The sequence below is a fragment of the Penicillium coprophilum genome (assembly GCF_028826855.1).
Source record: "Penicillium coprophilum strain IBT 35676 chromosome Unknown utg000005l_segment0_segment0, whole genome shotgun sequence".
Taxonomy (NCBI): Eukaryota; Fungi; Ascomycota; class Eurotiomycetes; order Eurotiales; family Aspergillaceae; genus Penicillium; species Penicillium coprophilum.
In genome coordinates this window covers 131,329-158,653 of record NW_026622724.1, presented here as the reverse complement: position 1 = coordinate 158,653, position 27,325 = coordinate 131,329, and the positions used below count along the sequence as shown (strand labels likewise).

The 27,325-nt window shown below is 50.4% G+C and overlaps 9 protein-coding genes across 9 annotated transcripts; 6 read left to right on the top strand and 3 right to left on the bottom strand.

Annotated features, from left to right (window-relative positions):
- Positions 1 to 539: 539 nt before the first annotated feature.
- Positions 540 to 3,580, top strand: agdC (putative alpha-glucosidase; the record flags this gene model as incomplete). Its single annotated transcript, XM_056678793.1, has 7 exons — positions 540 to 747; positions 811 to 1,418; positions 1,469 to 1,712; positions 1,774 to 1,851; positions 1,906 to 2,436; positions 2,486 to 2,594; positions 2,665 to 3,580. 7 exons carry the CDS (start codon positions 540 to 542, stop codon positions 3,578 to 3,580), a joined length of 2,694 nt encoding a protein of 897 aa, XP_056529165.1.
- Positions 3,581 to 5,198: 1,618 nt separating this feature from the next.
- On the top strand, positions 5,199 to 6,512 carry N7500_007648 (glycoside hydrolase family 16 protein; the record flags this gene model as incomplete). Its single annotated transcript, XM_056678792.1, has 3 exons — positions 5,199 to 5,570; positions 5,627 to 5,710; positions 5,769 to 6,512. The coding sequence occupies 3 exons, from the start codon at positions 5,199 to 5,201 to the stop codon at positions 6,510 to 6,512; spliced, it is 1,200 nt and encodes a 399-aa protein (XP_056529164.1).
- A 1,119-nt stretch (positions 6,513 to 7,631) lies between these two features.
- On the bottom strand, positions 7,632 to 9,095 carry N7500_007647 (uncharacterized protein; the record flags this gene model as incomplete). The annotated part of the gene is made up of 1 exon (XM_056678791.1): positions 7,632 to 9,095. One exon carries the CDS (start codon positions 9,093 to 9,095, stop codon positions 7,632 to 7,634), a length of 1,464 nt encoding a protein of 487 aa, XP_056529163.1.
- A 186-nt stretch (positions 9,096 to 9,281) lies between these two features.
- On the top strand, positions 9,282 to 10,829 carry N7500_007646 (threonine--tRNA ligase MST1; the record flags this gene model as incomplete). The annotated part of the gene is made up of 1 exon (XM_056678790.1): positions 9,282 to 10,829. The coding sequence occupies one exon, from the start codon at positions 9,282 to 9,284 to the stop codon at positions 10,827 to 10,829; it is 1,548 nt and encodes a 515-aa protein (XP_056529162.1).
- A 643-nt stretch (positions 10,830 to 11,472) lies between these two features.
- On the top strand, positions 11,473 to 13,623 carry N7500_007645 (2-isopropylmalate synthase; the record flags this gene model as incomplete). The annotated part of the gene is given in 6 exon segments (XM_056678789.1): positions 11,473 to 11,480; positions 11,543 to 11,687; positions 11,744 to 12,618; positions 12,684 to 13,023; positions 13,035 to 13,388; positions 13,441 to 13,623. 6 exon segments carry the CDS (start codon positions 11,473 to 11,475, stop codon positions 13,621 to 13,623), a joined length of 1,905 nt encoding a protein of 634 aa, XP_056529161.1.
- A 123-nt stretch (positions 13,624 to 13,746) lies between these two features.
- On the bottom strand, positions 13,747 to 15,881 carry N7500_007644 (sulfatase family protein; the record flags this gene model as incomplete). The annotated part of the gene is made up of 6 exons (XM_056678788.1): positions 13,747 to 14,106; positions 14,171 to 14,332; positions 14,385 to 14,602; positions 14,666 to 15,515; positions 15,569 to 15,680; positions 15,871 to 15,881. The coding sequence occupies 6 exons, from the start codon at positions 15,879 to 15,881 to the stop codon at positions 13,747 to 13,749; spliced, it is 1,713 nt and encodes a 570-aa protein (XP_056529160.1).
- A 347-nt stretch (positions 15,882 to 16,228) lies between these two features.
- N7500_007643 (putative AMP binding domain protein) lies at positions 16,229 to 22,273 on the bottom strand (the record flags this gene model as incomplete). Its single annotated transcript, XM_056678787.1, has 6 exons — positions 16,229 to 17,177; positions 17,234 to 17,837; positions 17,890 to 18,099; positions 18,149 to 21,999; positions 22,135 to 22,157; positions 22,214 to 22,273. 6 exons carry the CDS (start codon positions 22,271 to 22,273, stop codon positions 16,229 to 16,231), a joined length of 5,697 nt encoding a protein of 1,898 aa, XP_056529159.1.
- Positions 22,274 to 23,034: 761 nt separating this feature from the next.
- Positions 23,035 to 24,386, top strand: N7500_007642 (40S ribosomal protein uS7). Its single transcript, XM_056678786.1, has 4 exons — positions 23,035 to 23,252; positions 23,514 to 23,697; positions 23,760 to 23,874; positions 23,928 to 24,386. Exons 1-4 carry the CDS (start codon positions 23,119 to 23,121, stop codon positions 24,128 to 24,130), a joined length of 636 nt encoding a protein of 211 aa, XP_056529158.1. The 5' UTR covers positions 23,035 to 23,118; the 3' UTR covers positions 24,131 to 24,386.
- A 207-nt stretch (positions 24,387 to 24,593) lies between these two features.
- N7500_007641 (SDA1 family protein) lies at positions 24,594 to 27,050 on the top strand (the record flags this gene model as incomplete). Its single annotated transcript, XM_056678785.1, has 4 exons — positions 24,594 to 24,640; positions 24,736 to 24,771; positions 24,843 to 25,372; positions 25,426 to 27,050. The coding sequence occupies 4 exons, from the start codon at positions 24,594 to 24,596 to the stop codon at positions 27,048 to 27,050; spliced, it is 2,238 nt and encodes a 745-aa protein (XP_056529157.1).
- Positions 27,051 to 27,325: the final 275 nt, after the last annotated feature.

The following is a 27,325-nucleotide window of genomic DNA, read 5'->3' as shown; positions in this document are numbered from 1 at the left end:
CCTGGGATAGAAAGCTCATGAAAAGGGCTATCCATTTAACACAATCTTTGGGTTACAGTATAAGGTAGAAACTAGGGAGGTGCTATAATTAAGGTACCTCACCAAATGGGTCCTTAGCCAAGAATCCCTGTCATTTCAGCCGGCAAGTCTGGGGAAACAAATGGGGTCAAGACTGGAGGCTGCATGAACTTGTAGCTGTTCGTACTTTTGTATAAACCCCAAACCGGAATTGACCGATCACAATCAAAAGTGAATCCGATAAATGCCCGTTCCCCTCATAGTGACTTGTACTGCCGTAGAGATTTGGACCAGGTGCCAACGCGCAACGATGTGACAGAGCAATTGTCAATGTACATTAGTCATGTGGTCATGCATCTCTCTCTAGCATCTCCTTGATGCGCGTTGTATCACCCCTCATTTGATTTCAGGCCAAGACATCCTGCAGCACTTAAAAGGGTCCACTGGCCCTCTTATCAATCTACAACCTTCAGTGTACTCTGTCGTGTGTCTATGCTGTGTTTGTGCTTCATTCGTCAAACATGAAAGGCGCATTGTTTCTCCTGGCTCCCCTAGTGGGTGGTGTCTTGGGATCGACATCTGATATTGACAGTTGCCCTGGCTACAGAGCTTCCAATGTCAAGCAGCTGGACCAGAGATTGACAGCTGATCTCGAGCTTGCTGGAGAGGCCTGTAATACCTATGGCACAGATCTTCCAACCTTGAAGCTCCTCGTGGAGGCACAAACTGGTATGCTACAAAATCCCTTTACCCATGTCCCCCACTATAGATATATACTAATGATTCCACTAGAAACTCGCCTTCATGTCATGATCTATGATGCCGATGAGGAAGTCTATCAAGTACCTAACTCTGTCCTTCCCAGACCTGAGAGTGCAAAGGGTCACCGAAAGGAATCCGCCCTTAGCTTCGACTTCGAAGAGAATCCTTTCTCATTCAAAGTTCTGCGTGGGGATGAAGTGCTCTTCGATACCTCTGACACCAATATCGTCTTCCAGTCTCAGTACTTGAACTTGCGCACTTGGCTTCCTGATGATCCAAACCTGTACGGTCTGGGCGAACATAGTGATTCGCTGCGTCTGCCTACCACGAACTATACTCGCACTATCTGGAACCGTGATGCTTATGGAATTCCTTCCAACTCGAACCTTTACGGTACCCACCCGATTTATGTTGATCACCGTGGAGAGAAGGGCACTCATGGAGTTTTCTTTTTGAACTCCAACGGCATGGACATCAAAATTGACAAGACTGCCGATGGCAAACAGTACCTCGAGTATAACACCCTCGGCGGAGTCTTAGACTTTTACTTCATAGCCGGTCCAACCCCCAAGGAAGTGAGCGAACAGTATTCTGAGGTCGTTGGTCTTCCTGTCATGCAAAGCTACTGGAATTTCGGAGTATGTTCTTCCCGCGACTTTCTGAAAGCATAGTCTAATTGCCATTCTAGTACCACAACTGCCGATATGGCTACCAGGATGTCTTCGATGTCGCCGAGGTTGTTTACAACTACAGCCGCGCTGGAATCCCACTCGAAACTATGTGGACCGACATTGACTACATGAGTGGTCGACGGGTATTTACCCTCGACGATGAGCGCTTCCCTGTTGACAAAATGCGCGAATTGGTTTCATATCTCCATAAGCATGACCAACACTACATTGTCATGGTCGATCCGGCCGTCAGTAACTCTGGTAAGCCTTATAACTGCTTGTTCCCCCCTTGATTCAGTTCTAACGGTGAGGGTGTCACTAGATAACGGTGCTTTCAATCGAGGCCATGACCAGGGCATCTTCCTGTACCGTGACGATGAGCAGAATGAACTCTATGAGGGTAAGTTGTTCAAATGAAGCACCTTGTCGCCATTTTCTAATGTAATGTCCACAGGCGCTGTCTGGCCCGGCCTGACCGTCTATCCAGACTGGTTCAACCACGACACGCAGAATTACTGGAACTCAGAATTCAAGCGGTTCTTCAACGCAAAAGATGGCGTTGACATTGATGGTTTATGGATCGACATGAACGAAGCTTCCAACTTCTGCCCATACCCTTGCAAGAACCCAGCAGAGTACGCCAAGCAGAACAATCTACCTCCAACGCCTCCACCAGTCCGATCAAATCCACGCCATATCCCCGGTTTCCCGGCTGATTTCCAGCCCGGATATTCTTCATCTGGAGCTTCTTCGTCGCAGCATACGAAGAGAGATGACACTGCCATCGAGGCACGTAGTGTCAGCGAGAAACGGGGCCGCAGTCAAAAGGGAAAGAAGGTTGGCTTGTCTGGCCGAGACCTTATCAACCCGCCTTATCAGATTGCAAACGAGGCTGGCTCGATTAGCAATAAGTCTATTGATACCGACATCATCCACGCTGGTGAGGGTTACGCCGAGTATGACACACACAATCTCTACGGAACTAGTATGTACCCTATTATTTAGTAACGGAATCTTTCTAACTCGAAATCCAGTGATGAGCTCGGCTTCCCGCGAGGCTATGTTGAAGCGCCGACCCCACGTACGACCCTTGATCATCACACGTAGCACCTTCGCCGGAGCAGGATCCCAGGTCGGGCATTGGTAAGATCACACAGAACTCCCAAACCAGCCTACTAGGTACACCTGTATTAACTTGTTCTCCCCCCAACAGGCTGGGCGACAATTTCAGCCAATGGGATAAATATCGCGTATCAATTGCGCAGATGCTAGCATTCGCCTCGATTTTCCAGATCCCAATGGTCGGCAGCGATGTCTGTGGCTTTGGCGGAAACACAACGGAAGAGCTGTGCGCGCGCTGGGCAATGCTCGGCGGCTTCTATCCGTTCTATCGAAATCATAACGAGTTCGGCACTGTCCCGCAGGAATTCTACCGCTGGCCTACAGTGACAAAAGCTGCGAAGAAGATCATCGATATCCGATACCGTCTTCTCGATTACCTCTATACTTCTTTCCATCGCCAGACCTTGACGGGAACTCCGTTCCTCCAGCCGCTTTTCTACGTCTATCCTGAGGACAGTGAGACCTTTGGTAATGACCTGCAGTTCTTCTACGGTGATTCCATTCTCGTCTCGCCGGTCTCGGAAGAAGGGGCTACCTCTGTCGACGCCTATTTCCCCGATGATCTCTTCTATGATTGGTTTACTGGTGCTGCTGTGCAGGGTGATGGATCTGTGAAGACCATCAGTGATCTCTCCATTACGGATATTCCGATTCATGTCCGTGGTGGAAGTATCATCCCTCTCCGTGCGGAAAGTGCCAAGACTACGAAGGATCTGCGCAAGCGCGGCTTTGAGATTCTCATTGCGCCTGATGCTGACGGGTCCGCGGAGGGTGAGCTGTACCTTGATGATGGCGAATCGATTCGACCGGACAGTTCGGCCGAGATTGAATTCAAGTATCGGGATGGCAAACTTCAGATCCTGGGTCGGTTTGGATACCGTCCCAATGTGATTGTTGAAGCTGTTACGCTGCTTGGACAGAAGAAGTCGCGTCGGGATGTTCAGAGACAGAGTGTGACAAAGAAGGTGCAGATTGAGTTGAATGGGCCTACTGAGGTAACTCTGTGAGTGCACCTGGGTACTGGGTTAGCTAAGGCGAATTTTCCGGAACACATTCTTTACCGAATCCGATCTGCCACTTTTATTTTTCCATGAGCGACCAGGGAATCATAATATTTATCCATGGTGTACTCCGTCCTCGGTTGACCAATTTTATTCAACGTATGACTAAGAAGTAAAAATAATGATTGGATGAACCGAATAACGTTCCTGCATCTCAGCCTCACAGGGTATGTGAAGGAGTACTACATTTACGGACACATGGACACATGGATGATTATTCAACGTCTCAAAACCCGCAAACAATCCACCCCCTTGCATGGACTTGCATCAGAGGGATGTTGCTAGGGAACACTGAGAACACTGGGTACACCCTTTCGGGACGATGCCCTCGAGAGATGAAAATTCAACTTTCGAAGAATCACTCTACTCCGGGGCGGAGTACCCTTACTCAGACGACACGGTACTAGCGGACTATTCTAAGTAAAAAAGTCTCACTCAGCCAGTCGGTGGTATCGGCACTAATTCAGGCACAGGCCGCTAGTTCCTGAGTCATCTGATGGGACAGTACGAAAAGGTTATTATTAGTTTGAGGGGCAATTTTAAGCGATGTTAACAGTCAAGTACAACGGAACATTGGAGATTGTACGAAAGATCTATTCAGGACAATGCGCTCATGTAGACTACAGAATACGGAGTACCTAGCTAGGAGTTTGGTCCCTTGTTTCACGATTGCATGGGTGTTGGGGTGATAGACATTAATCCAAGGGGATTTGAGGGAGATGGACCTCGGGAAGCCATATGATACTGCAGTATGTTGTATGTAATGAAATGTCATGGTTGGAATTGTAATATAAAAACGAGGGGGAAAAAAAAGAAAAAGCCTCATTAGGCAAGAATCTTGGTGGTCGCGAAGTCTCTATGGAGTACGGGAAAGTATGGGTTTATCTATTTCTGTATTACTTACGGAGTACTCCGTACTTTGGAAACAGGTACTAGTACTATCGACGTATTGTACGTATTGATGTTGAATTTTCTTTTATGGACCCCTTTGCTGTACGTTGTATACACCGGGTTCATCTCTGTATTCGGAGTCAATAATGATCGGCTGATCAGAGGGCCGCAACCATTCAATATAGGTCCTTGAACCCTTTCCAAGGGATCTCGTTTGCATAGGAATGAAAATATATTCGCTCCGTATATTGTACACATTGTACATATTGGATGCATATGTACTGGTTATCTCCAGCCTCATCCTTGTCTCACCCGCAACCCACGGCCCACCAGCTATAAGCTCCACTTGCCAATGGATCAGAGGGATCCACTCTAACTGGATAGAGGACAAGTCTTACCTTTTGTCTCAGCGTTTCCGGCCTCGTTGTCCGAGATCCAATCAATGCAATGGATATTCAGGTCACTCCCGCCTCCCTTTTTGGACTCCGTGGCAATATATGATATTTTTGTGGAGAATCGGAGTAGATAAAGTGGTGCGCCTTCCTTCTGATGTCTTTCCACTTTCCGTGTCACTCATATATTTAATAAGGTTCCTTCGTCCTCTCGTTTATTTCTCTTCACTCTCTTCTCGCGACGTGTACTCTGTACCATATCCCATATCCCATATCCCAGCATGCCGTCTTTCATGAAGTTTGCTGCTGCGGCTCTTGCCGTGGCCGCCCCTCTCGTTTCAGCTCAGACTTACTCTGACTGCAATCCGATGGAGAAATCCTGCCCTGCCAACAAGGGTATGACCGAGTCCAGCCTGCACTTTGACTTCACCAAGGGTGATTCCCTCGGCCAGTGGAAGATCAGTGGCGGCAAAGTTCCCACCGGCTCCAATGGTGCAGAGTTCACTATCAACAAGGAAGGAGATGCTCCTACTCTTGTCAGCGACTTCTACTTCTTCTACGGTGAATTGTCCATTGAGATGAAGACTTCTCCTGGCCAAGGCATTGTCAGCTCCGCCTTTTTGCAGTCCGATGATAAGGACGAGGTTGATTGGGTATGAGATGCCTCAAAGCTCAAGACTAGATAGAATGAGTGCTAACTCGAATATAGGAAGCGCTGGGCACCAAGACTGACACTATTGAGACCAACTACTTTGGAAAGGGCGACACCTCGACCTGGGATCGTGAGACTTGGGTCCCTGTTGCTGCCCCCCCATGAGACTTTCCACACTTACACCATTCAATGGAGCAAGGACACCATCAGCTGGTTGATTGATGGTGCCAATGTCCGCACTCTAAACTACAACGATGCCCAGGGTGGTGCTCGCTTCCCCCAAACCCCCATGAACATTCACCTTGGTATCTGGGCCGGTGGTGCTCCCACCAACCCCGAGGGTACCATTGAGTGGGCTGGTGGTCCCACCGACTACTCCAAGGGCCCTTACTCCATGTACATCAAGAGCGTCAGTGTTAAGAACGCCAACCCCGCCGAGTCTTACACCTGGACCGACAAGTCTGGCTCCGCCAACAGCATCAAGTTCACTGGTTCCAACGCTGTGAGCTCCCGCAGCACCACCACCGACGCTGCCACCAGCTCCTCTGAGGCTTCGTCTTCCACCACCGAGTCTCCTTCTACCACGACCGAGAAGAGCACTTCTAGCACTGCCACTACTCTGGCGACCAAGACCTCCGGCTCATCTGCCGAGTCCACTGCCGCTTCCACCTCCGGTGCTGCCAGTGCTTCCAGCTCTGGTGCCTCCCCCAGCGGCTCTAGCAGCTCTGGCTCCGGTTCCAGCTCCAGCTCTGGTGCTGCTAGCTCTAGCTCTGGCTCCGGTTCCAGCTCCGGCTCCGGCTCCGGCTCCCCCTCGGGCTCTGGATCCTCCACCAGTGCCAGCGCGAGCGCTAGCCCTAGCTTCAACGCAGCAGCCTCTGTTGTTGCCAGCTACATGGGACCTGTGTCCCTCTTGGGTCTGGTGACTGCCCTACTCCAGCTGTAAATGTCCCTTTTGAGCGCTATGATTTTCTGATGCATCATTAATGGAAACGCGCCTCGAAAGAGGATACTGGGCTGGACCGGGTATGGTAATGGTTGATGCGATATTTCTTTTCTTTTCTTTTTTTTCGGACTGTACCAATTCCCCCCCTTTTTGTACTTGGACGCTCAAATGCCTGCAATCTATTCTTTAGGTTGCTCGGATATGCTGATTGGCATACTCCGGTAACATGGCGATTTTCTTTGGGCAGACTTCATGTATCTATCGGCGTACATACCTTTGCCATTGAGCAAATATGCAATAATATCAAGTCAATTGACTCCACGGAGCACATATTTCAAATCATCTTCATTGTCTCGACTGTAGCTCACAGCCCGGACCTCTTCACCGCTTGTTAACTGCTGTAGCTTTCGCTTTCGATTACCATTGTGCTCGTATACACCAAAAGCCTATCCTACATGCGCCTTAACATCCACATGGCATTCATACCCAATGTATCATATGCATACTGGACTTTCAAGATTTGGCATATGCACACCCACTTATTTCGTCACCGGCCACAAATAGCTCCACGGGTATTCATCTACATCTAGCACACCAGGAACTGAAATCGCTATGAACCGTGGATTAAATGTTGATGGTACTGGGTCTGGGTTGAGATTGGCTGATGAAATGTAATCGATAGGTGTTTGCAGTAACATTGGTTGATCGGGTGAGAAGTGTATAGCCGAACCATGGATGCCTCATGGAGCCAGGGATATTTACATGCCCCATACGGAATACGGAGTACAGGTGCTTCATATGTACTCCGTACACACATTATATGACGGTATTGTACAGAGTACCCCGTATGTGTATATAAAATGCGGGTTTAATAAAAGATGGTAAATGGTAAAAAACTGTCGTGGCTCGTTATTGCATCTAACTCATCTCATCTTGTCGGATAGAAACACCCAATGTCGAAAAAGGTCAAAACAATAGTAAGAAAACAAAAACAAAACGTAACCAAACCTCATCTCCCCAAACCAGACTGTAACTACGGTAACTACGATACTTGTTCAAGTCTCGGACCCTGGAAACTGATCGTCCCTTTGCCCCCAGCCCCCTGTGGAGACCTTAAGTTCACCAAGTGGGCCCCCCACTCGCACGTTGCACATCCCTCAATTGGCGTGATAACCGCAATACCGAGTCAGCAACGGGACGATGGTGCGTGGCCGCGACTCGAAGCAGGGCAAGAGTGGCTGCGGGCCGGGGCATGGGTGTGGGTTCAGTGGATGCAGTGGAGGCCACGGCAGACGATGACGACTCCGTCAACGCAACCGGATTAGAATCTGCATCTCCTGTCGATCGCGCCCGGAACAAATATGCCCCGAACGATCCTAGCGGGAGCGAGTCGAGCACGGAATAGAGCCGATCGCTGCTGCTATCGTCGGATGAAGATCCGTACTTGTGGAATGTTGGGGCCCGCCGTTCTTCGCGTGCTACGATTCCGTCCACCGCTTCGAGGTGATCGTCTAATGTTGTGAATCGCGTGTTGAGGGAGTCTGCTTTGCTGAGGATTTGCGAGCGCAGTCGGTCTAGATACTCTTCGCGCCGTCGCAATTGGATCGCGAGTCGGGTGTCGAGAGCTGCGGTGCCGGTTATTTCGGTTGCTGGTCGGGAGGCGAGTAGGCTCTCGATCGCCGAGCGCAGGTCTGCGCGAAGCGAGTCGAATTCCCATACTGCGGTTTGTACGGCTTGGTTGCTGCCGGTGAATTCGAGATCCAGCGCGTTGCGAGCGTCTGGGAAGGTTGACTTGAGTTGAGATTCTAGGTCGGCGAACATGCTTTCGCTCTGCTTGAGGATTGCGGATAGAGGCGTGAGGGTTTCAAGGGCGGTGTCGAATATGGATTCCAGTTGGCGCTGGGAGTTTGCGAGAGTTTCTTCTGGGGGTATCACCGATGGATGGAATGCGCTGCGTGGTGGGTATGTTGTGGGGAGGGCGATACAGCTATTGGGGTAGAAGGTCTTGATGCTTGAGATATGGCAGAGGTCTTTGGCTTGGTAGACTACCTCGGGGAGTACCAGCAGGTGCAGGATGATGGCGATCAGGGCTGTGTTGATTGCTTTGCGGACGAGGGCAGTATACCCACCAAAGATAGTCTGGGATTTCACAACTACGTCTGCTTTTTGGGTCGTCTCTGCAGACGAACCAGCGTCTGCATCTCCGGCTTTAGCGCCAACTCGGTCCTGCTCTCGTTGCTTTGCACCGCTCGGTATGGAAATTTTGCGTCGTTTCCTCATGCTTTCCGAGCCTGGCTGCTTTGGACTCCGTACATATTCCACCCATGACCCCTCTAGACTAGGCGTTTCGCATATAGAAGGCATGATGAGGTCCGGGCCTGGTATGGTCCATGATGAGGACGATGAGGACGCTAGTGACTCTGATGACGGGTCCGCCGTCTTTGTGGTTGATTTGCTGCGTTCATGCCAGTTATCTGGAGTTTTGGCGGGGTCTTCTTTTTCTTTCAGAGAAGCAGTTGATGCTATGACCCAGGATTCGCCAAGAGCTGGCCGATCTGGGACACGAGGCTGTTCTGTAGACATGGCGTTTACATCTCAGCAAGCCATGGTGCACTATGTGTAATAATTTGGCATGTTCTGTAGTGAATTTCTCGAAGTTTTTTAAATGTTATGAATGCGACTGGCTCCAGCAGACCGTTGCACGCGTAAAGCGGTGGGGAAGAAAGATCGGAGAAACCGCGGCGGCCGAGGAAGTGAGAATCTTCAACCATGCGCTCATTGCTTCGTCTCAGACCGTCCGTAACGCCTGGCGTTAGATCTCTGCCATGGCAATTTGCACGATCGCGATCGCTGTCATACACAGCGATTCGCCATTGCTCGTGTTCTAACAAACCCGAAGCTCCAACAATACCTGCCACTGACCATCGCGCTCTCGGAACCTCCCAAGAGCTCTTCACATCTTCAGTCTACAGTCCCGGATCTCCTCTGTTCCTCCCAAATGGTACACATGTTGTCAATAAACTCATCTCCTTCCTCCGCACTCAGTACCTACAATATGGCTTCCGCGAAGTCTTAACCCCGACCATCTACAAAAAGTCACTCTGGGAGATATCGGGCCACTGGCAGAACTACAAGGATGATATGTATGAGGTGACCGGTCGAGGAGCTAGTGGCAAGGCAGAAGGCGAGGTAGGAGAGGATGAGTCCTACGGACTGAAGCCAATGAATTGTCCGGGCCACTGTCTCCTCTTCAAGTCGCAGAATCACTCCTACCGCGACATGCCGGTGCGCTATGCAGACTTCAGCCCGCTGCACCGCAACGAAGTGTCAGGATCATTGACTGGTTTGACGCGCGTGCGCCGCTTCCACCAGGACGATGGTCATATATTCAGTCGCCCGCAGCAGATCAAGTCGGAGATCACATCCGCGTTAGGATTCGTTGACATGGCTATGAAGACCTTCGGACTCGGCCCCTACCGATTAGTCCTTTCAACTCGACCTGAGAACGATTACATTGGGACTTTGGAGATGTGGGATAATGCCGAGATGCAATTACGCGAGGCCCTGGATAGTACCGGACGCGAGTGGGCGCTGAATGAGGGCGATGGTGCGTTCTACGGCCCTAAGATCGACATCCAACTCCAGGATCAAGCTGGAAAGTACCACCAGCTGTCTACTATTCAATTAGACATGAACTTGCCACAACGATTTGAGCTGGAGTATCAAGTTGCAGAGGGTGAGCCAGACTACAATCCAGCCACACCCGGAGTTGCAACTCCCGTTCTGATTCACCGCGCCATCTTCGGCTCACTGGAGCGATTTTTGGCGTTGCTGATTGAAGAGCACGGTGGTCACTGGCCATTCTGGCTTTCTCCGCGCCAGGCCATTGTCCTGACAGTTAACCAAGACGATGCTGTTGTGCGCCAGGCTCAGGAAGCGGCAGCCAAGTTCGCTGGTTTCCGCGCATTGGTGAATGATGATACCGCCGAGTCGCCCCGTCCACTGTCTTCTGTCGACTCTACATTCTTAGTCGACATTGATACCAGCGCACAGACCCTGGGAAAGAAGATTCAACGTGCTAAACAGATGAAGTATAACCTCATCTTCATTCTCGGATCACGGGACCTGGCCGATGGTGGCATCACTGTTGATGTCACCGGGCAAATGCAGAGCAAGACAGATAAAGACGCTCAGAAATTGCAGGCGCTGATCAAAGCTAGACTAGGTGATGATGCGCTACAGAATCCCCGAGCTGTCAAACTGAACGTGGATGAGGTTCATCCGCTATTGGTCGAGTTCGAGAAGAACTTTGTGTGACTTTGTATGACATTTTCTATTGTATCACCATGTATGTTGCTTTTTTGAGCGTGCTTGACTACAAATTTCTTCATTTCGCCACTATTATTGTATATTAGACCGATCTTTTGCCGGGATTCATGTTCTATTGCACACCGATGAATCGAGACCAACAAATGCCTGCGGCTATCCGCGGCGTAAAGTGCCTTAGGCATCAATATCTCCGATGTTCGGGGTCCCCTATGGAGACGAGGATAGTAGAGATTTGTCGCAAATGGCTGCAAATTGAAAGTAAAAGGAACATAAATGATCTAAATTACTAGGTGCAAATCTACCAGCAGCGTCTTAGCCTCATCATCAAGTCGATTTTCGGTCAAACGCCACCAAACTCGGCAAAGTGATGTGTCACGTGACTCCGCTGTCGGCGCCGAAAACTCGGCGTCATTGACGGGCCCATTTGAGTCACGGCATACGTTGTATTTCCCATTCTTCATTGGTCTCCTTCTCTCTTCTATAAAGGAATCACTCTGTCCATATTTTGGACGCCAGTTCCTGCTTTTAATCAAATTAATCTCGAGTCTGTCTGGGTTAACTGGCTTAACTATAACGTCCATCTCCCTTTTATCGTCTGTTATCTACTTGCTCCCCGCGGTACCCCGCCAACATGCCGATGTATGTTGAAATGACTCTGAATTTCCTCTGATTTGGTGACCTTACATACTAATCTCTTGAAGGCTCAAGGATCCCTCAAAAAAGTACAAGGCGTATAAGCCTCTGAACGTGCCAAATCGCCAATGGCCCAACAAGGTTATTGATAAGCCCCCTCGCTGGCTGGCAACCGATCTCCGTGATGGCAACCAGTCTCTGCCCGATCCAATGGTATGATATGATTTTTACCCTTCGCTACTGTTTCTCAAGTTGATTGAACTTTTTAGGATGGCGAGCAAAAATACCGTTTCTTCAAGATGCTCGTGGAGATTGGCTACAAGGAAATCGAAGTTTCATTCCCGTCTGCATCCCAAATTGATTTCGACTTTACCCGCCGTCTGGTCGAAGAGCCCGGTCTCACCCCGGATGATGTCGCCCTGCAGGTCCTCGCCCCCTGCCGTGAGGATCTCATCCGACGCACAGTCGATTCCCTGAAGGGCGCCAAGAAGGCTATCCTCCACATCTACCTCGCAACGAGCCCCTGTTTCCGTCGGATCATCTTCAACATGGACCGAAAACAGAGTCTGGAGCTGGCTGTCAAGTGCACAAAGTACGCCCGCTCGATCACCAAGGACGACCCCTCTCAGGCTGGCACAGATTGGCAATTTGAGTTCTCTCCCGAGACCTTCTCGGATACCGAGCCCGAATTTGCTGTGGAGGTCTGCCAGGCTGTTAAGGCTGCCTGGGAGCCGACAGAGGATAAGCCCATCATCTTTAACCTGCCCGCCACGGTAGAGATGGCCACCCCCAATGTCTTTGCTGATCAGATTGAGTACTTCTGCACACACATGACTGAGCGCGAGAAGTTCATTGTTTCAGTCCACCCGCACAACGATCGTGGCTGCGCTGTTGCCGCAGCTGAGCTTGCACAGATGGCTGGTGCCCAGCGTGTCGAGGGTACTCTTTTCGGCAACGGTGAGCGTACCGGAAATGTGGACCTGGTCACCCTCGCCCTGAACCTGTACACACAAGGTGTCTCCCCAGGCGTCGACTTCTCCGACATCAACTCTGTCATTAAGGTGGTAGAAGAGAGTAACAAGATCCCCGTCCATGAGCGTGCTCCCTATGGTGGTCAGCTCGTGGTGTGCGCATTCTCCGGAAGGTTTGTTCCTTTGTTCTTTCCAAGTGTACCATGTTTCGCTTTTGCTAATCTCTTTTGAATTTCAGCCACCAAGATGCAATCAAGAAGGGCTTCAAGCTGCGCCAAGATGGCGGTGGTGCCGACGAGGAAACCGAATGGCAAGTTCCGTACCTGCCGCTTGACCCTCAAGATATCGGCCGCACCTACGAGGCAGTCATTCGCGTCAACTCTCAGAGTGGCAAGGGTGGTGCCGCCTGGATTATCCTGCGCAGCCTGGAGCTGGATCTCCCCCGCGCGCTGCAGGTCGAGTTCAGCAAGATCGTGCAGGAGAAGACCGAGGCTGTCAACCGGGAGCTGAAGCCTACCGAGATCGTTGGGCTCTTCGAGGAGGCGTACCACCTCAAGTCAAACCCCCGCTTCAACCTTGTCGATTACAGCATCACCACCGATCGCTCGCAGTCCCCTGCTCCCCCGAGCCCGGCAAGGCCCTCAATACCAAGAACCTCAAGCGCCGCTTCACTGGTATTATCGAGATCGACAACGTTCAGCATGCCATCACCGGTGTCGGCCCAGGTGCTATCTCATCCCTGGCCACCGCGCTTTCCACCCTTGGTATTGATCTCGACGTCCGTGACTACAAGGAGCACTCCATTGGTCGTGGTCGTGACACTAAGGCTGCCACATACATTCAGTGCACAGCAGCCGGCAGCAACCAACAGGTGTGGGGTGTTGGTATCCACCAGGATGTGGTCCAGGCTTCCCTGATTGCGCTGCTCAGCGCTGCCAGTTCGGTAAGATTCGGTTATTAATTCATCTACATTCCAACACTAACATGCTTTCTAGTTCCTCACCTCCCGCGCTGGCTCTCCTGCTCCTTTCCGTCCCATCCGCTCCAACACCCTCACCAACGAGGACATCCAGGCCCTCTCGCAGCTGTCCAGTTCCCCTGAGGCTGCCACATCTAACGGCGGTCTGAGCACCAAGGTCAACATCGAGGAGCTGACGAGAAAGGCCCAAGACATGTAAATAACTATTTTCAAAAACATAAAAGTCTAAAAGTGATAGCAATAATGTGAATACCATGATCAATTTCAACTGCTTTTTGCTGAGTATAATCATCAAGTTGAACATCATAATAGACACCGAGCCTCACCAGCCAAAAAGCCCATCTAACCCCCATCCTCTCTTCGAACTCGTTCCGTAAGCGTTGAATTTCTGTGGCCCCTCTGCCGAAATGATATACCCATTCTCACAAGAGGAGAAAGAAACTTTGGGTTGATTGACATAGAAGGTATCGAAGCGGGAGTCCAGTGCATCGGCAAGACTGTTCACTTTGCTGGCTGGGTGCAGCTGCTGCCAGGGGTACCGACATGCATCCCCTTCGCAAGACTTGAGTACGAGCATCAGTGCGTCTAACCGGGTTATTATTTGTGGTAACTCTCGATTTGCGATCTTGTAGGGGTGTTTGGCAGGGTGCGTGCCTAGATTCACGGTTTGATGGGGGTCGCCCTGTTTGAGGTTTTAGGGCTTGTTGGTTATACTATAGGAAATGAGATGATAGCGGATTGCTTACCTTCAGATCGAAGAATTCTTTCTCGTTTGTGCACCACACTGCATAGTATAGACTATAGTCATTGGCAACCAGTCGAATACCCTTGTATGTGTTTTCCTGGTAGCTGTTATGTGGCTGGTCGGACTGGTCGCTGGCATACCCGTAGATTCCTTCTGGTACAGCCTATTGTTCATATTAGCTGGTTGGTTTAACTTACTCCTTACGAATTACTTACCAATCCCCAGTACTCAATAGCAACATGCTCGGTCCTATTGTCCGCCGTGCTGGTGGCAATGGTGGTAGGAATCTTCTTGCCATCCAATCCCTCTCGAGTTGTCCCAGCTATATTCAAGAAAGTGGGAGCTAGATCCGTATGAGAGGTGATAGCATCAAGAGTCTGATTCTTGTCGATGCCAGGGCCTCGGACGATCAGAGGGACGTTGATATCGGTTTCTATCATGGTTAGAATATATGAACACGGCCCTGAGTATACCCAGACAACCAAGCCCAACTTACCATAACCACAGTTCTTACCAGGCTGCATCCGATGCTGACCCAGATGATACCCATTATCTGTCGAAAAGAAGATATACGTATTATCCAATTCCCCAACTTTCTCTAACTTCTCAACAAGCTTCCCGATCATCTCATCCACAGCCCGCAAAGCCCGCAGCCGACACCGTTGAAATTCATCAATATAGTCAATCTGCGTCTGATTTAGCTCTGGCACATTCTGTACCCAGCTGACCGCATTCTCAATCAGCGTATTAAAGCTCTCATCCCGCGGCGCCCGTACATCCTTGAACAAATCCGCATGTCGCGGCGCAAACTCCGGCTCACCGAACCAGTTCGCATTCCGCTTGGAATCATGAGAGCCATTCGAGTGCGGCGCGTTTGGTGCTACTGTCAGCATCCACGGCTGTTCGTGTCTAACCGCCTCGTCAATGAAATTTTCTGCTTTTTCGCCGATCACATCCGTGGAGTACTTCCCGTCGTACTTGACCGGCTTTCCCCCGTTGCGTGTCATTCGCGCATACCAGTATCGGTATGTGTAGGGATCTAGGAGGAAGTCTGAGCCGTTGAATCCCCGCACGTAGGGATTGTTGTAGTTGTCTTCTGTGTGGGCGTTCCACATCTTGCCCACGTAGTATGTGTTGTAGCCTGCTTCTTGCATCCAGAGCGGGAGGTAGTTATCGTTCCAGCCGGCTGAGACGACTTTTGGATAACCGCCGTAAGGAAGTCCGACGTCTGTTACGTTGGTGTTGTGTGGCATGCGGCCGGTCCAGAGGTTGGCTCGGGAGGGACAGCAGAGTGCAATCGAGCAGAAATGTTTGGAGTAGCTTGTTCCTTGTTGAACGAGGGTTTCCTTGGGCTGTCAGATTGGGGGAGAAGGCTGAATTTGGATGGATTGAGACTCACCTGTAGCTTGGGCATATGTTCTAAACCGCCCACATGTTTACCCTGATCATCTGTTAAAATGAAGAGGATATTAGACTGTTTGGCAACAACCAAAGTCGTTAATAGCAGCAGTCTCAGTAATTACATGGCGAAAGTTGATGTTGTTACAGTGGAGAGCTGAAGCAGCTGTCTACCTTTAGCTCGTCAGCTTCTTCAGTCCTGCGTCATGGCAAGTGACAGAAGAGTTGTGTGATTTCTCCATAGAATTGCACATAGCGATCATCCGAGCATATTATGTACATCATGTATGCTGTACAACGTACATGATCGGCATAGTGGTGATAGGTTGTTATAGGCAAGTCGATCAGTATCAAACAGACGTGTAGTATAAAATTGATCGGCGATTGCGAGCTTGTGGACATCGATGGTGCTAGGGTGGATTTGATCTGCGTTATAATAATGGGAATCAAACATGCAAAATCAGTTTTATCTACATTAGAGCAAGGAAAGATATACTGGGTATGTACAAATCGAAAACATAGGGAGGTATTGGGGATAAGCCAGAAAAGGGGACGCAATGCTGAAAAAAAGAAAGAAAAAAAACATCCGAACTGTCAAGCTAGCACGCCAAAGGCAGTCTTTTCAATGGCAAATCATCTCAAATCTGTACAAAGTATGCACTTATTCCAAATTTAAGCCTCGCATTTCCCGATTTGGTGTGTTGTTGCTACCTGTGCCGTGGAACTCATGCCCATCTTCTGCACCTAGTGCCGACTGGTACATGAGAGCTTCTTGGGGCCAATCGTTGATAATCCCGCTGTCCTGTGTGCTTGGACGTGCTGGGTTAGCATGGGCTGGACCAGTAGGCTGACCGGTGTGTTCCCATCCCTGTTGGCTAGGAATCGACTCTTGTCTTGTCGAGGGTTGTTCACCGCCAGGATATCCATATGGTTGAGACTGAACGGGGCTGTCGGCCATATCAAAGCTGAACCGGAAATCACGGTCCGCATTGGAGGTGCTGGTCGTGGAATCTAGTGTGTCGTAGTGATGATCATCAAATTCGGTGACGATTGTGGCGGATTGTGGCTCCTGGATGTGAGGCACAGCAGGGTTAGGTTTTGGGACAGGAGTGGCAACAACGTTATTGTCAGTGGCACTCTCAAGTTCATGGGGCATAGACCCAGCTCTGTCGGCGTGATAGTTAGCCGCAGGATGGGCAATCTCATCCAGTGTCACCCCAGCTGGAGAGCGAGGAGCACCCGCGTCGATGTCCGGATTCATTGTAGACTGCCGGGTGCTGGCGCCCATGGTACTTCCAGGCTTGGAAACTCTGCTCATACGATGCTGAGGCATGTCTGCAAATGGGTTGTCACCCTCCAGGTCGCGGATGCTGAACTGAGCAATGGTTCGCAGTTTCCGGGTGACCCACGAGGCGAGAACCTTTCCACGCTGCTTCTCGCCCAGACGAGATCGGGGGAAGTCGCCTTGGGAGACGAATGCAACAATATCCGCAACAACCTGGTGCTCCATGAGGATAGCATCAACAATGACAGGGACAAGGGAGGCCAGATAGGCCTTTCGGGTAACCTCAACAACGACAACAACCAAGCCACCGGCTTGGAAAATAGCACTGAAAATATCAAGTTAGCCTCTATTTCTGGCCTGAGAAGAAAAACATTGACTTACCATCCTCCATTCACGATGTTGCGGTGGCAGGTCTCCACAGAGTTTTCAATGTCCATAGGGAAGTGATTGAGTCCGTTGACCTCGAACGTCTCGCCAATGCTGCCAAGGAGGAACAGCACTTGCATATCAACTGGCTGGCCGCCAGGACCGATTGGCCGAGTAACGGTGTGAAGGAAACCAAGATCACCAGTACGGACGTAAGGCACGCTGGGGTCGCCGTCTGCAACTCTGCCGTTCAACCGCTCAGCGTCAAATTCTTGCTTTGATTTGTAGAATCCCTGTGCACAAGCGTCGGACTGGACCCAGATCTCACCGTACTCTCCAACGTGCGCAAGAGTGCAGGTCTCGGGATTCACGATCGCGATCTGTGTGTTGACTGGTACCATACCCGAATCCTGCACTAAAAGCGCAGTAGGATCGGCATCGGGGTCCACGGGGTAGATAAGACCTTGACGGAGGCTTCGCAAGTCGAGCCATAGCTCGATCGGTTCAATGCACATGTATGATCTCGTAGTAATCATCGGGTTGAGAACGTGCGAGTATACAACGTTGATTGAGGTACGATCCAAGTTGGCGTTGGCGAAATGTAGGCGTACCTTTCCATCTGTGCAATCGGATTAGCTTCTCTCCATGGCTGTGATGGTGATAATACATACATATATCCGTTCTAGGTCGACCCTCTGCGGAAATCATAAGGTTCTTCAGTTCTTGAAGCTGAAAGCCTTTTCCAGCGATAGCACTCATCGCGTAGTCCAGCATCTGACTGGTGGCGTAAGTGTCCTTGATCTTGTACCGAGCAAGTGTTACGAAGAGAGTCATTGGGTTTTGAGCGAAGTCGACTGGCGAAACAAGATACGTAGGCGCACCTGAATAATCTGTTAGAATGGAAATAGTCATAGAAGACAGCAAACCCACCGACAAAAATGCCCATCAGGCAGGTATGGAGGAATCCAAGGCCCAGGGTACTTCGGACACTTCCAAGCACTGGCCTCGAGCTTGTCATTTGGCAGGTTTCTTTTTGAACCTTGCACATACCCATGATGGTTTCATGGGAAATTTTGACTGAAATTCTTCGCTGATCTGGGGTCCAATAAGTCCAGACCAGGGCGGGCAGGTTGCCTTGCAGCCAAGTATCCTTCATAGTGTAGCCTAGCTCGCGACATCCATGGGATTGCTTCGACGGCTTTGTGGTATTATAAATAGCGGGAACCCCAATGCGAAGGACTTGTGCGGACTGCTTGATATGCTGCGACACAAGCTTTTGCCTCATCACATGGTCAACTTCGGTATTGACGATGATGGCCTTGATGTTGAAGTCGCTGATGATGTGCAAGAATGCAGGAGCATCCTCCGAAAGACGATTTTGATCGATAGGAGCCATGGGGATGACAACGGCACCCAAGCATAGACAAGCATGGATGGCATAAACGTAATCTTCCGAGTGAGTGTACATCAGCACGAGATGATCTCCTGGTCGTACCTTCACCTTGTTTTTGAGGTAGGTAGCCACTGCAGAGACTTTGAGGTCAAACTTCTTCCAGGTAACGCCCTTTCCTTCCTTTCCACGGCCATCGATAGAGCAGTAAGCCAATTCTTCGGCTTGGCGAGAGACTCGCCATTGAAGGAGGTCGACAATTGTGTTAAAATTGTTCAATGGAGTGGAAGTTCGGTCATCCATCACCACGTCACGATAATCCACACCCGAGTATTGCTTTTCCTGGTAGGAAAGCATGTCTTGTCTTGATGCTAGAGCAGTAGGGGACCAGATCCCACCCTCGGGGTCAACACCGACGGGAAGATTCATCACCGATCGTTCGACTCCAAACTTGACATGGACTGCTTGCAACATACCAGACTCGAAATCTTTGCGACATAGCATGTTACCAATCTCTTGTCTGCCGTTCTTTGTGACGCGCGGCAGAGAGTTCGGGGCCGTAAGTAGAACACAGTACACTCGCAGATGATGCTCTTGGTATAATACCTCCATACACCTTTCAGCAAGGGAATCAAGGAGGACTGAGTCGAGCTGTCTTGGTGGGCCACCAGAAGTTGTTGGCGCCGTCGAGGCCGAGTAAGACTCCAAAACAATAACCGGAAGATGTTCTTCATTGACAAACACATCAAACGCAGTGCAATCATGAATTTTCGGCACCTTCTTAAGAATGCTAACAGTCAAATGTTGAACAAAGAAGTATCGATGTTCGACAATCTCTTGGCCGTGCTCAACCCACTCGACTTTTTGGCGGAGACGATCCTCGTAGAGACCAAGCACGAAAAGCCTGCCCTCTATCACACATCCGAGCAAACCAGTGCGCAGGAATTCAGGTTCCACGAGTATCGGGGTCGGGTTAGGCTCTTCGAATTTGTAGGGACGAGCATGGAATATGGCCTCTGTGTGTTTTGGCAATGCCCAGAAGCCACCAGAAAGAGAGGGTGAATCAACCCAAATCTCCCCAACAACATTTGGCGTACAGAGGAGATTGGTCTCTGGATCAACGACAGCGAGAGTTGCGTCGGGAATTGGGTAGCCGAAAGCGCCAACGCGCACAGCATGCGGCATACTGCTGGCGTACTTTCGTGCATCCTCGCCCATGGCCAGCACAACCACTTCATTGCTTTTCAAGGCCTCTTTGTCTAATAGCACTTCACTGAGCTCGTTCTTGGGGCTCTGCTTGATCGTAGAAACTCGTGATCCACCACCCAGAAGACTGCTTCCGAACCCAGTTTTATTCTCGGACTTGATGAGGCTCTCGTCTTCTTTCTTAGCATCGTCACGGGTAGCTGGGTCCATTTCATGAGTCAAGGCACATCCCATTCGCTCTTCACCACCGAGCCAATCACGCATACTGATGACCATGCCTCCATGTTCCGGCAAGCAGAGCATCGGGGCCACAATTTCTCTAGCTCGTGGGTTCCTCATTGGACGAAGCCATCTGTCTGCCAGGATTTCATGGAACTCAGGGTCGAGAGTGAGGGTATCGATGAGACAGAGTTTGACGCTGCTGAAATTAGGTTCTGAGTTTTTCTTGTAATGTCTTGTCGACATCGGATCTTGCTGATAGTTGTAGGTGGCAATTTTCAACCCGGAGTAATCGGTCGCCATGACTGACGCCTTATACTTGGTGATGAGATGGGCATATAAACCGGGTGTTTCTACCGCCCGGTCCTCGTGCCAAACGGTTGTGTGGCCACCGTAAACGGTGAGGAGAATGGCTATGATCATACCGATTCCTTGTCTCGGATCGAGGTAACTGATGATAGTCTCTCCCTTGGTGCCATACTGCCTGGCGCTTGACTCTGTAGGAACCGTAGAAATGATTGCACTCAAACATGCCATTTGGTGCATGATAGTCCGGTGGCTCATGACGACACCACGCATATCACCCGTCGGAGCCTTCGCAAACTCAATATAGGCCAGGTCAGGGACCTGCAGCGGAGGCGTATCGTCCTTCTTCTTTGGATGGAAACTGCCGAACTCATTCGTCTTCCACCACTCAACTCCTCGTGGCCAACTGAGCTTTTGTGCTGTGATGTCGCGTTGAAAGTTCTTCAAATTGTTCTCGGTTGTCAAAGCCAGATGAGCCTGGGTCGAGGTAAGCACGAGATTTAGACTGGTGTAGTCATCCAAACTGTTGATAGGCACGGCGACAACTCCGGCAATGAAGCATCCTAACAGCGCAACAGCGAACTCGATAATCTCAGCTTCACGGTAGATGAGAGCGACACGATCTCCACGATATAGATTGCTTTTATCACGGATGACTTGAGCAACTTTCTCCGCTCGGCTAGACAACTTTTCCCACGTTATCGATGCAACCTCTTTGCCCTTTGCATCCAGAACCCAATATGCTGCTTGCTTGGGGTGAGCTCGAGCACGATGCCGTAAGACTGTGGGAAGGTTATCAAAGTTGGACATGGGGATATTTTTGTCATGCGGATCGTTCAATGCGAAAGGAATCTCTCGAGGTTCGAGCGGATGTAAATGCTCAATAGCCGGTCCATGCTGAAGCTCCGCTGCGCCGGGCATCAATGGTGGAGCCATGTTTGCTGTTGGCGAAAAAGCTTCCCCAGATTGAGAATAACGGTGGAAGCCACCTCCATAGCTATCCCTATAATCATCATGCTGTTGCCCTGCAAAGTCGGAAAAGTAACCCTGTTGGGAATCAAGCATGGTAGACTGTCGCGTGGGTGCTCCAGACGGTTGATCGTAATATGTTACGCCCTCGTCCACGTACTCAGACTGAGCGTGTTCAGCGGGAGCATATTCCTGGGCGTACTCCTGAGCATACTCGGGCTGGGACATATACTCGGGTTGGGAGTTCGGGTTAAACGCGTAGTTCTGACTCATTAAAGTTGCAGTTCTGGAGCCATCCTGGCCTTGTGGACCTGGGACCGGGGGTCTAGGAAGGAATAGGGAGTCGTAGGAGCTCCCAGAAGGCGCGCGATCATGCGCCTGGAGCATGCTTTCTCTGCCATGAGGCCCTAGCGATGTCTGTGACTGATCCTGTGTCTGTATACCGGCGCCTTGATTGTATCCGACGCCTCCGCTGGCCTGTGAGCTACTGTAATTGCCTGCGTAAGTGGGGGAAGCGATGTTTGGCAGGGAAGATTCAGCAGTTGGTGGGCGAACGTTCAAAATGGCCGGCGGGGCCCTTCCAGACCTGGCTGAGGATGCATCATAGCTAAGGCCGACCTGGGGATTGATCTCAAGGGGTTTGTTGGGACCGAAATATTGCGAGAGCAGGACCGTACGTCGCTTCTGGTATCTTGTTGCTGTTAGCTATCCTATGCATCTGCTGGTTCAGAACAAGCCCGACGGAGGCACCGCATCTATAACACGGAACAATTGGCGTGTCATACTGCTTGTGCCCAGGGATAGTATGTCTAATCAAATCGCTTACCCTTTCTCGGTGATATCGCCCTCCTGCCATGGATCATGCATGAGCAAAAGGATTCAACATGTGCAGGGAATGTACATACCTCTAATTCCCGGTCTAGATTCCGCAAAGCGGCCTGTATCTCAGGAGACTCCTCCGCCATTTGGACAGAGGGTCGGAAAGCCTCAATTCGGGAAATGTATCAAAAGCGCGGGGAAGGGATGGGGGGCGGCACGGAGTCAAGAACACCTCATTGCAATGAGCGTCTCGAGGGCGCAGGAGAGTGGCGAATTTGCCAAATACAGCCCTGATAGCCGCAGGTTGTATGTTAGTCGAATGACAGTCAATCGGTCGTGTCGCTCACCCTCTCCGCGCAAGACCGCAACGTCACCCGCTGAGGGCGGTCAAGCGAGCCGAGGAGCCTGAGTGAGACATAGTTACCTCGATATAGATATGGCTGTCTGACTTATACATAGAAAATGAAGAGAACCTTCTACGAGAATAACAAAACCTACTTGAGTTCCGATATAAATTGTGGCTTTTCAGGTACCGTCTGACTTGAATGTATCGTGTGTCCCGGCCCAGACTCGGAACTACAGGGAATGAGAGACAGATTACACAGAATTGTGTATCCAGATGAAGGAATACACAAATATGAAATGGCATTCAACACCCGGGAAGTTTTTATAGAATCAGTAGGACATCACAAAATCAGTGTGATCGATATAAGGCTGGGATCCGTCCACGGGCTTTCCCTCCAGGCTGCCAGTGCCGATTATGTCAGATATTTTGACTCCTCAGGCATGAAGGTGTCCGAGCGCCAAGGCATTCCGATATCAAGACATAGGTCAGGTGATCTCCACTCCCAGCCTACCCTAATCACATGACCCCCGCACAACCTAAGCGAGGCACACCAATTTCTTTCTTGGATAACCGGAACCTCATCGACGTTCAACCACCAAACGACAACCCGGTCATTTTCCCACGAACCCCTCCCGCACAGTCAACATGTCCGACAACGGGGACGTCGAGGTCGCCGCCTTCCCTGTCCTGCCCAAGGAGGTTCTGGCCGAGCAGGGCAGCATTAAGCTGTTCAACAAGTGGAGCTACGATGATGTCGAGATCCGGGACATCTCCCTGACGTGAGTCTTTCTATCAGGTCCTCTATGCGCCGAGTGAAATCCTGTTGTGTGCGAGAAGAGAAAAAAAAATGCGTTAAATTGGTGGAATATCAAGACTTTTTCGACAACTTGAAGGGGGATCTCGAAATCTCGTATCGGAGGAAACACAGCACGTTGTGGGACTGGTTTTATACTCGCACACATCAGGAAATCAATAGCGCATACAAGGACCGGCAATTGCGCGACTATCAGGTTTACAGAGGTGCTGACCCGCCATCACAGCGATTACATCCAGATCCGCTCCCCCGTCTACCTCTCCCACTCTGCCGGTCGCTATGCCGCCAAGCGTTTCCGCAAGGCTCAGTGCCCCATCATCGAGCGTCTCACCAACTCCCTCATGATGAACGGCCGCAACAACGGAAAGAAGCTCCTGGCTGTGCGCATCGTCGCTCACGCTTTCGAGATCGTATGTGCCACTCCGACCAAAGATCAACTATCCAACTCAGGCACTAATTTTCAATTCCACAGATTCACATCATGACCGACCAGAACCCTCTCCAGGTCGCCGTTGACGCCATTGTCAACTGCGGACCCCGTGAGGACTCCACCCGTATCGGTTCCCAGGGTACCGTCCGTCGCCAGGGTATGTGAAGTGTCTTGCCTTGCCACTGATATAAATACTAAATTCTATTTCAGCCGTCGATGTGTCTCCTCTCCGCCGCGTGAACCAGTCTATCTCTCTGCTCACCATCGGTGCCCGCGAGGCCTCTTTCCGCAACATCAAGAGCATTGCTGAGTGCCTTGCTGAGGAGCTGATCAACGCCGCCAAGGGTTCTTCCAACTCCTACGCCATCAAGAAGAAGGACGAGCTCGAGCGTGTTGCCAAGAGCAACCGGTAAAGGGGTTGTGTTGGATTTGTTCTCCGTTTGGTCCTCTGTTTGCGTATACTGGAGTGGACGGGGTTTTAACCGGGATTCAGTGCATTCGCATGCATCTGCAAGGCTGTACATAATGTGATACAGTCGAGGAAGCACGATCTTAAAAGGGAACGCATTCGGACGGCTTTCTTTGTAGTTGTGATGCGATCATGAAGACCTTGGGTCGTAAAGACCTATTTCCTAAAAAGAAAAAATTTCTTTTATTCGCGTTTTTGAATGGATCTCGCAATATAGATTGTAGTATAATATGTACATGATTCAAATGTCTTGATAATTGCCTTGATAGTTCTAGCCAAATCAAGATGGGATATTGCCAAGATTGAGATTTTCCATCGCTTATCGATACGGAGAATACGGAGAAAAAAAAAGTTTCGGACCTCAACACACCCTTCCCAACCACCACATTCTGATTTCCACCTTCAAAATGGTGAAAAGAAAGCTTGGAGCCTTGGAAAAGGTCGAGGCTGACCTGTATGTACATTTTGTCTGAGCCGGATGTGCCCATGGTCAATCGATCAGAGGCTTTCAGTCCATGAATACTAACATCTTTTCTTTGCGATTCGCAGGCCTAATTTGCAGCATAAGATACGCAGGGACCCCAAGTAAGTTATATGCAGAGATTTTCTATATCTTGCGTTCGATCGGGGGCTAATTGCCGGTTTGCGCTACTCAGGTCTTATATCGAAGATTTCCGCGCCCAACACTACCAATATGAATCTCATCGTGAGATTTTCATGGCGGCGCCCTCATCGGCTACGGATACCGGTGTGATTTCTCTTCGGGATCTCATTGACTTCATTTCCCATGTGGCCGACTGTTACCCTGGGATCTGTAAGGACTTCCCGCAACAGCTCATTGACATGCTCATGCAGCACCACCTAGTGTTAGAGACAGAGTTGCGGGAGAAGCTGGTCGGAAGTTTGGTTCTGTTGAAGAAGAAGGAACTTTTGGATTCAGCAACGTATGAAAATCCCACCCATTATCTCCCTACCGTCGATTCTAAACGTTACCCCAGGTTACTGCACACTCTCTTCCCCATCCTCGTCTCTACACCTAGCAAGACCCTGCGTGCTCTGCTCTTCCAGAAGATTCTTTCTGAGCTGCGAACCGCAAATTCGAAGGCTACCAACCACAAGCTGAACCGAACTATGCAGACCGTTCTATTCAACTTGGTCACATCAGACCGCACATCGGCAAAGGCCTGTGGGCGATCAAGATCACCAGAGAGCTATGGAAACGCCAAATCTGGACCGAAGCCAAGGCCGTTGAGGTCATGAAGGAGGCAGCCTTGTCTCTTAATGAGAAGGTCGTCACCGGCGGAGTCCGTTTCTTCCTTGGTGGCGATAAGGAGCGCGAAGAGTTGGAGGACGAAGATAGTGAGGAAGAGGTCAGCGTTGGCCAAGTTAAGCACCAACTTACTATCAACAAAAAGACCAGAAAGAAGGCCCGTGTTGCCGAAAAGGCTATCAAAGCGGCCAGAAACAAGGAGCGCAAGAAGGGCAATCCCAATCCCCTCAACTTCTCCGCGCTTCATTTACTGCACGACCCCCAGGGTTTCGCGGATAACATGTTCTTCAAGCATCTCCAGAACGGCAAGTCTAAGTTGAATCTGGAGCAAAAGCTTCAAGTGTTACAGCTGGTCTCCCGCCTGGTCGGCTTGCACAAGTTGCACATCATGCCGCTCTACTCTTACTTCCAAAAGTACCTTACGCCCCGTCAGCCTTCAGTGACTTCCTTCCTGGCATCCCTGGCTCAAGCCTCCCATGACTTGGTGCCGCCGGATGTCCTCGAGCCTCTGGTTCAGAAGATCGCAAATGAGTTCGTGTCAGAAGCATCTGCAGGTGAAGTTGCGACGGCTGGTCTGAATGCCATCCGTGAAATTTGTGCCAGACAGCCTTTGGCTATTGACGAGACTCTATTGCAGGATCTTGTCATGTACAAGAAGAGTAAGGATAAGGGTGTCATGATGGCCTCCAAGGGTCTCCTCAGTCTTTACCGTGATGTTGGTGCGCAGATGCTCAAGAAGCGTGACCGTGGCAAGGAGGCCGCAATGAGTCTACGTGCTGGTGAAAGACAAGAAAGACGCTACGGCCAGCAGGAGGTCGGCGAAATCGAGGGTCTGGAACTCTTGGCCAAGTGGAAAGACGAGGAGCGCCGCAAGAGAAACATCGAGAATGGTCTTCCATCCGATGCCGAAGATGATGAAGTGGAGAATGACGAAGCCGACTGGGCAGCCTGGAATGTTGAAGATGACGAGGACAGTGATGTCGATGGAGAATGGATCAATGTGGAGGACGATGTTGACATTGTGCTGAGCGATTCCGAGGATGAAGGCAAACCTGCAGCAAAGAAAGCCAAACAGGAAGAAGAGGCCAAGAAGGAGGCTGAAAAAGAAGCGGAGGCTGAGAAAGCCATTGATTTCATGAAACTGGCCACCACCCGCATCCTCACGCCCGCCGATCTTGCCAAGCTTACCGAGCTTCGTGCTCAGGCAGCCGCTAATGCAACTCTTCCGGGTAACAAGGGCCGCGTTGCTGCCCCATGGACCTCCCGCCATACCGATGACCCATTGACCGCTGGTGAGATCGAGGGTCTTGCTGCTCTGTCTGCCGCTAGGGCTACTCGTGAGGAACGTATTGCCCACGCCAAGGAGGGCAAGACAACCGATCATATGAGCAAGGAGGCTCGCCGCAAGGAGCGCAAGGAGGAGGCAGGAAAGAGTAGTACCAACAAGGAAAAGGCTCGCAAGAAGAACTTCCTCATGACGCTGGGCAAGGCCCGCAGCAAGAACAAGAGAAGTTTGGTGGAGACCCGCGCTGTGCTCCGGGCCCATGTCGATCGTGGCAAGAGAGGCGGACGCAGAGGAAACGTTGGCAATTAAGCCTTTTATTTCCTTTTTTCTTAAAAAAAAATAATGATTGTCTATATACAGTACATCGCTTTCTTTGCATGCAGGATATATCAATAGCAGATACCATCTATGACAGCCCTTGTTCGAATAGTATAGAAAAGCTACCTAGATAGGTGGAAAAATCAAATGAGATCTTTGATACTCCCGAGGTCCGTATACTCCTTATCTGATATGAGATATAGATTGGGCGCGTAGGTGGATCAACGCGTACCGCGTTAAGTGGCGTTCCCGTTGCCTGAGCAGCC

Bases quoted from the DNA above. Each gene is read 5' to 3' on its own strand.
- N7500_007642 (XM_056678786.1), top strand. From the start codon at position 23,119: ATGTCCGACAACGGGGACGTCGAGGTCGCCGCCTTCCCTGTCCTGCCC. The intron at 23,253-23,513 runs GTGAGTCTTTCT...CCGCCATCACAG, and splicing joins ATCCGGGACATCTCCCTGAC to CGATTACATCCAGATCCGCT. The intron at 23,698-23,759 runs GTATGTGCCACT...TCAATTCCACAG, and splicing joins TCGCTCACGCTTTCGAGATC to ATTCACATCATGACCGACCA.